This window comes from Phallusia mammillata, chromosome 7, assembly GCF_965637545.1.
Source record: "Phallusia mammillata chromosome 7, kaPhaMamm4.hap1.1, whole genome shotgun sequence".
In the NCBI taxonomy this organism is placed as follows: domain Eukaryota; kingdom Metazoa; phylum Chordata; class Ascidiacea; order Phlebobranchia; family Ascidiidae; genus Phallusia; species Phallusia mammillata.
The window spans coordinates 11603707-11611630 of NC_137258.1; the positions used below are offsets into that span (position 1 = coordinate 11603707).

Genomic DNA, 7924 nt, shown 5'->3' on the forward strand with positions numbered 1-7924 from the left:
GACTTTTCGACTGTTATTACCCGAAAAAATTAATATTTAATTCAATTCAAAACAAATGAACTTTAAATGACGTAATAATCCAAAAGACAGGATATCTATGTTTTTGCGACGCACATTTTCCGTAAGTCATGCGTGACCTTGCAGTTGCAAATTGCAAAGCGGCATTCATCTTTCTCTTGACTGTGCGTTAAGTGCGTTCCGTAAAACCGGGATCTAAATGTCAGAAGAGTAGACGACCTAGGTATTAGTGTTACACGATCTTTCTCGGCTTCAGTTAAACTTTGGAAACATTTTTTTTGAAACATTTTTAAACAACAAGCTGTGAGGCTGACGTACTATCGGGTGGTTAACTGGTTAATAAACAAAGAGAGGAATGTGAACGGCACTTAACGGCAGGCATTATGTGAAGTTGTTACGCAGCAAACTAATGAATGCAAAAACGATGTGTGATGTCAATGCCTACAAATACAAATGGATACCACCAAAGTCACCATACAATCTTGTGCAGGAAACTTTGTTTCATGACTCATGGAAATTGCTTGTTGCAACTATTTTCTTAAACAAAACTGCTGGTTCTCATGCCATACCAACACTATGGGATTTTTTAGATCAATTTTCATCTGCAGAAGTGGTTTCTCAATCACCAATAACAGATATGGTTGACATTCTTGAGCCACTTGGGCTTCAAAATACTCGAGCTAATTTGATACAAAAGTTTTCAATTGACTACATTGCAATGGATTGGAAATATCCATGCGAATTAAGAGGAATAGGAAAATATGGAAATGATTCCTATAGGATATTTTGTGTAAATGAATGGCAAGCTGTAACTCCTGACGACCGAAAATTAATTCTTTACAGAGAATGGTTGAAAACAAACATGACTGATTAAATATGTGCAAATGAATATTTTTTGCTGTATCTGTATCAATGGTTTTGCTCCTGTTTTTTGTTTTTTTGCTTTAAAATTGCAACATATTATGTATAGGCATGATATAAAATACCCCTGAATACTGAGCATGTTAAAACTGTTGATTTTTTTTAACAACTTGTCTGGCATAATAAAGGAAGTGATAAAATTGCTTTCAATTTAAATTTAAACACTTTAGGGATCGAATGTGCTTAAAAGTGTTTAAGTTTTTTTGAATTTACATAAGTCATAGATATCTATCTGCAGTTCGTCCTTCTAAAGTTTGACTCCAGTCGGTCCAGCGGTTTACCAACTGGCCCCTTAAAATGAAGATTTATAAACATCCATACTTGCTAGAGTAAAGAACTCAGTAATTTTATACATTGTGGTGTGGTGCATGGCCAAGTGTTTAAAATCACTTTTAGCTGAATTCACCTTTTATATCACGTCCTAAAACACTAGACATTTTTTACACTTAATAATCGCGAATATTTCCTGGCAAACTTCGAAATCTTACATTAATGTGTCGCGGCACACAGTTTAAGAATCACTGTGTTTAAATAGGACGTACTATGATTTATACGTGTGCGCTCTGTGATCGCTGATGGCCAGGTGCTTCTGGTCTGTTCCCAGTATTGAATTTATGTTTATCTTACATACGTTTAAATCAAAGATGTTGAAAAGATCTTGCGAAACTGCGTTGTCTTGCGGCAGCCTACCCGGCAATTTTATTCATTGTTTAAATCAGTGTTTCATACCGGAACGGAACGGAACGTTATACCGGAACGAAATAAAAAAAATTTGGCTCAAATACCGGAACGAAATACCGAAATAAAAAATATTTAAAATACCGGAACGGAACGAAATACCGTTAAATTTTATTCCGGTATTTCGTTCTGGACATTTGACATGATACAATTGCTCAAAAATTTCGCGCCGTTAAGCCATAATAAAAATTGAAGCTCCTACAATTTACATCCGATTGACCATCATTGACAAATGTTATGTGACGTAACAACTACCGACAATAATTTTTGTGTGTTGCAACTTTCAACTTCCTTTTTTCGCTTAATAGTTGCAAAGACCACAAAGAAATGTTCGTTTGTTAAGACCGAAATACCGAAAAATACCGTTATAAATTTATTTCGGTTAGACCGGAACGAAATGAAAATATCGGTCCAGAACGAAATAACAAAATAAATAATTTGCTCAGAACGAATAACGTTATTTGGTTTCGTTCCGTTCCGGTATGAAACACTGGTTTAAATTTTACGAAACTTTATTTGGGCTCATAACTTTATTTGGGCTTATTTGGGCACTGCAATGTGATGTTAATCGGCAAATTATTGCCAAATTAGACTTAAGTGATGATGCAACTACGCCTGAAATCGGTCTGTTGTGATTCAGCGTTGCTACACAGCAGGTCTGTAGGTAGGGTTGCCATACCGTCCTTATTTCTAAGATTTGTCCTTATTTTGAACTGTAGTGTCTTAGTAAAATGTATTGTCCTTATTACTAAGAAATGTCCTTGTTTTTGGCCTGACTCCTTCGTCTTATTTTTAACAATTACAAGTAACAAACTTTGTAAAAGGACAGTCAAAGCGCTGGTAGCCCCTACAGGGAAAGTAAACCTAGATCTCAGATATGAGATATCGTAAAATGTACGAAACATTTTCTACGAACAAGAAGTTTGCTGGAGCAGTTTGTTCCTGGCAAAATATATGGCTTTTGATATGTCATGGCTTTTGAATTAGTTTTGAAACGTTCGTTTCGCATGTAAATTTACTTTTTCGATTGTCCTTATTTTGGGGTCCTGGTCGGTGGCAACCCTGTCTGTAGGTTCTCGCAAAACGTGTCGACTTTTCTCGGTGGATCTAAAATTTATAGAACCGCTTGGTGCACCTGTATATCGCTCGGTGCAACGTTATATTGCTTGGTGCACCTTTACCTAGCGATATACAGGTGCGCCAAGCGGTGATAATAATGCACCATGAGGTCCTGTATATTTTAAATGCACCCTGCTTTTCTGGTTTATCACAGAATCAGCATGCTTTCTGATCGCTATTGGAATTAGTTCGACTACTACACTGGGCGTGCGAAGCCAGCTGACGTATAAAATGAAATTGGCACGCAGTGTTTTCAAGGTTGCCTGGGTTAAGGGCAAAACACAACAATTAACACTCAAAAGCACATTGCACAAATTGTTCAAACTTCAAGCCACCCTTCAACGCCCAGTTGGCCGATTGGTGGCCGCAACCCCCTTGTGGTCACAAGGTTGCGGGTTCTAATTCTATCTCGGTCGCTTGTGTTTCCCTGAACAAGAAACTTAACGGCAGTGGTTCCCGGTGGGTTGAACTAAATTGAAGTTACCAGCAACTGGCTAAAACCGAAAAATATCAAATAAAAAATTATCAAAAGCGGACTTGCAATAACGCATCCAGGCGTCCCACCGAGGATAAAAATGAAACAAACAAAACATACAAGTTTGGTTGACTGCTGCTGCAAAGATCGCCGGCACGCTTTGCAGTTTTTCTTCTTTTCGTGCAAGATATTTAATTGCCACCGTGAATAAACCTCAATTAACAATGAGACTATGGTCTAGGGTTCGGAACTAAGTTTATAAGCTGGTTTTATCATTACTATAATAAACCTTACCCCATCCTAATATTTAACCGTCAGCATTTTTATTTTATTTTATTTCACGGGGTTCGAACTTCGAACCCAGGACACTCCCGGGGACAAATCCCGATCAAGGTTTTTCAAGTCTGCGTACATGGGTCAGGCGCGCCTGACCATTCGGCCAAGTTCCTGCCCCCATCAGCATTTTACTTAATTTTCAATATTCGCAAATGCTCTTTGCGCCATCAACCGTTATTTAACAAAGATTGTGCCATGTGAGTCCTTTAGGCTATAGTAGCCTATTTTGCCTCCAACACAAATCAGTAGCGTATCGTGAGAAGAACTTTATTTTAGTTAATTATATTAACAGCTAAAACAGCAAAAAGCATTGCTGTTTCCAGTAAAACGTTTATTGTTAGAAATTTATTAAGATGAACATAAATTCATAATTGGGATCAGCCCTGAAGCCTCTAAGCATACCAACAACTAATAAGGCACACTTATTCAGAAAGACTCCTGTCGTGAGTTCAAATTCCACCGCAGGCTAGATTTTGTAGCCTATATGCCTTGCCATATGGTGGTGAATGCTTGGTGACCGGCTGAATCGGTATGGCGCCTCCAATGGGCCTGGTGTAGGCCTACCTTGATTTGTTAGAAATTGTAAACAGTAGTTTTCATTTTGATATATGATGGTAAGAAGAACTGAAAAACTTTGCCCAGGTTTTATTGATGTCGTAGCCTATATAGGCTACTGAAATTAACAAGTTAGTCGCCGTACTTTTGTTCAAAAACAGCAATATTTCTGTTGACGAATTTAGCAGAAATTAGCAACACTTAAAAAAATCGGCCGAAAGTGTAGGTGTGTGAAATTTTCGCCCCAAACTTTCAATTTTAACATCGCATATTAAAACCTTTTATAAATTAAATAATTGTTCTATTTTGAAAACAGTACGGGTCATGTTGTCTGCAAAATAGGCTAATACAACAACACAAAATTTAGTTTAAAACATTCATTATAGAAGGAACTTTATGTTAAGCCTAAATTATTATAGGCTTTTTGAGGTGGCCGGTTCGGTGGATCGCACCGGTTTAAAACCAAAAAACGGGCAGTTCTAACAGTTGTTGACAAGTCTTACGTCCCTGAAAACCAGTGTTTTATACCGGAACGGAACGGAACGAAATAAATAATTTTGGCTCAAATACCGGAACGAAATACCGAAATAAAAAATATTCAAAATACCGGAACGGAACGAAATACCGTTATTTTTTATTCCGGTATTTCGTTCTGGACATTTGACGTGAAACAATTGCTGAAAATTTCGCGCCGGTAAACTGTAATAAAAATTGAAGCTCCAACAATTTACATCCGTTTGACCATTTTTGACAAACGCTATGTGACGTAACAACTACCGACAATAATTCTTATGTGTTGCAACTTTCTTTCTTTTTTCGCTGAATAATTATAAAGACCACAAAGAAATGTTCTTTTGTTAAGACCGAAATACCGAAAAATACCGGTATAAATTTATTTCGGTCAGACCGGAACGAAATGAAAATATCGTTCCAGAACGAAATAACGAAATAAATAATTTGCTCAGAACGAATAACGTTATTTGGTTTCGTTCTGTTCCGGTATGAAACACTGCTGAAAACACACAAAATCCTGTCGGCTGTGTCGGAAACGTAAGTTCTCATAAGAGCACGTTACCTCGGTAGCCTACAATTAAAAGAGCTGTTTTGCTGGTTTGTTTGGGCCCGTTTAACAGAAAATGCAATAATTAAAGAATTTGTAGATTTGCACCAAATTCATAAAATATAAGCTGTTAGTGCCAGGCATAATATCAACTATATGGAGCTCTGCTGCTAATTGTATTTTTGTTCCGACGTTTTGACGTCTTATAGAGGCTACGTAGCCTACAGATCACCTTCATCAAGTTTTACCCTGTGTGTTTGGTAGAAAAACTTAAAAATGATTTTAGACGCGTAAGTAGGACTTCGCATGTCGTCTTAAATCAGGGGTGGGGAACATGCGGCCCGCTTGCCTTTTTAATGTGGCCCATGTCATATTTTTGTCTAAGTATTACCACATAGCATAAAAAACAGTATAATGTTTATTTACAAATATTTCCTAGAAATGACTTCGACATTATTGATAATTTATGTTCAATATCTCCCCATTCCACATTATGACGTAAAACCTACAAAAAATGCCACGCAACCGCTTGCTACAATTGTGACGTAACAGTCACTGCATTGCCTCTCCCTGCAGTAACAAATCATTTGCCATGTGTTCAAATCAGTGATAAACCTGTATGCCTTGTTTGTTGCAAAAATGTAGCAGCAAAGAAAAAATTAAATCTGGCGCGATAAAATATAAAACCCATTGTGTGCTTTGGGTATTTTTACACGGAATGTGAAGATAAATAAATATTTGGCCCGCCGAAAAATGTTGTGCAATTCATGCGGCCCGCAGTACAAAGTAGGTTCCCCACCCTTGTCTTAAATGATTCGCTTGATTAGGCCAAATTTATTCGGAAAACGGCCGAATGTTCGGTTTCGGCCGAACCCAACTTAAGCCGATTCGGCGCATCTCAACTTTAAACTAGAGATGTACCGAATATTCGGTTTGCCGAATTTATTCGGCCGAATCGGTCATTTTTGCAAAGATTCGGTTTCGGCCGAATAATTTGTTGCGATTCGGCCGAAACCGAATCTTTTACGAACACACATTTAAAGCGTTAAACGTCTCTTTTCTGTTTATTACCAACGAAAATCGCGTCAATCGTTATATTTTTTAACACATTGACGCCTTTCCCACTGCAGACAAAAAATCAGTAATTCATTGTCGGGTTGGCAATCATGCTTGAGGCAAAGTTAAACCCCACAGAACTAAAGGACGAAACACAACCATTCTGCACTAATTGCCTGGTAGATAAACCTATGTTTTCATGTCAAACACGTAAACTACGACTTCGCGTGACGTCATAAATGATTCGGTTGATTCGGCCGAATTTATTCGGCAAAACCGCCGAATATTCGGTTTCGGCCGAATCGAAATTTCGCCGATTCGGTACATCACTACTTTAAACCAGTGGTTCCCAACATTTTTGTCCATGGCCCAAATCAGTGCATAATCCATTTAATATCCTTTCGTGGCCTACAAGACCACAATTTTTACAAACAGTGTGTTTAGCGAAAATGTGGAAGGTGGTCCAACCAGACATGGGGTCGAATACACGCGTCCTGTATTCGAATACTTTACGAATACCTGCATGACTGTATTCGAATTCATGAATACTTTGGTAATTTTTGAGTGACAGCAATTCGAATGGTATTCGAATAAAACGAGTCAAGTATTTGTATTCATGAATTGTTGACCAAACTACAACGTCAAGTAATTCGAATACTATTCGAATAAACCAAGGCATGTATTCGTATTCATGAATTCTACGGACTTTTTAAAGTTCGGCAATTCGAACTGTATTCGAATAATGTGAGTCAGGTTTTCGTATCAACGAATTGTTTCGTAATGTTAAGGTGGAAGCAATTCGAATTGTATTCGAATAAAGCGTGTCAAGTATTAGTATTCATGAATAGTTGACCAAAAAACAACAACGTGTAATTCGAATACTATTCGAATAAACCTCAAGCGTGTATTCGTATTCATGAATACTTCGTACTTTTTGAGATGAAGCAATCCGAATCGTATTCGAATTAACAGTTCTAGTTATTTGTATTCACGAATTGTTCAGTTGTTGTAAAAAGCAAACAATTCGAATAACATTCCAATGCACCGATTCGGATATTTGTAGTTGTGGAAAATAAAAGAAATAAAATGCCCCGAAACTTGAAAGGTATTCGATCAAAAAGTAACATGGGTTTATGAATTGCAAATGTATTGGTAAAAATGTAAACCAACGAGCTTTTTTGCCACATTAGCTTGACTGATTTAAGTCTCTGTTATAAAAATTTCACCAAATTTACATGAAATGTTTGCTTCATGAACACGCTACACCTGTCATGTGCTGAGAACGACCCAATGTTGCAAACTTTGTAACACAATTCCATTTATGTAACGTCACAATTAAACTTCTATATGTCATTGTTTCGTAGCATTAACAAAAACTTGTCAAATCAGGTCACATTCACTGCCAATTTGAATTGTATTCGAATCTATTTGGCAAAAATATGTAGCAAAATATTCTCGACTACTTCTAGTCTAGAGGTAATCGACAATTCGAATTGTATTCGTAAAAATGTAGTCATGTATTCGATTTTACGTATCTTACGTTGCCAAAGGCTGACAACAATTCGAATTGTATTCGTAAAAATGTAGTCATGTATTCGATTTTGCGAATTGTTGCGTAGCCACAGGCTGACAACAATTCGAATGGT

At 37.2% G+C, this 7924-nt stretch overlaps 1 protein-coding gene across 1 annotated transcript; it reads left to right on the top strand.

The window, feature by feature from the left end:
• The first annotated feature begins 100 nt into the window (after positions 1 to 100).
• Positions 101 to 1683, top strand: LOC145237549 (methyl-CpG-binding domain protein 4-like). The gene has a single exon (XM_080100458.1). The coding sequence runs from the start codon at positions 428 to 430 to the stop codon at positions 890 to 892; it is 465 nt and encodes a 154-aa protein (XP_079956584.1). The 5' UTR covers positions 101 to 427; the 3' UTR covers positions 893 to 1683.
• Positions 1684 to 7924: the final 6241 nt, after the last annotated feature.

What these genes read in the sequence shown, in the direction of transcription:
- LOC145237549 (XM_080100458.1), top strand. Translation starts at nt 428, where the DNA reads ATGAATGCAAAAACGATGTGTGATGTCAATGCCTACAAATACAAATGG.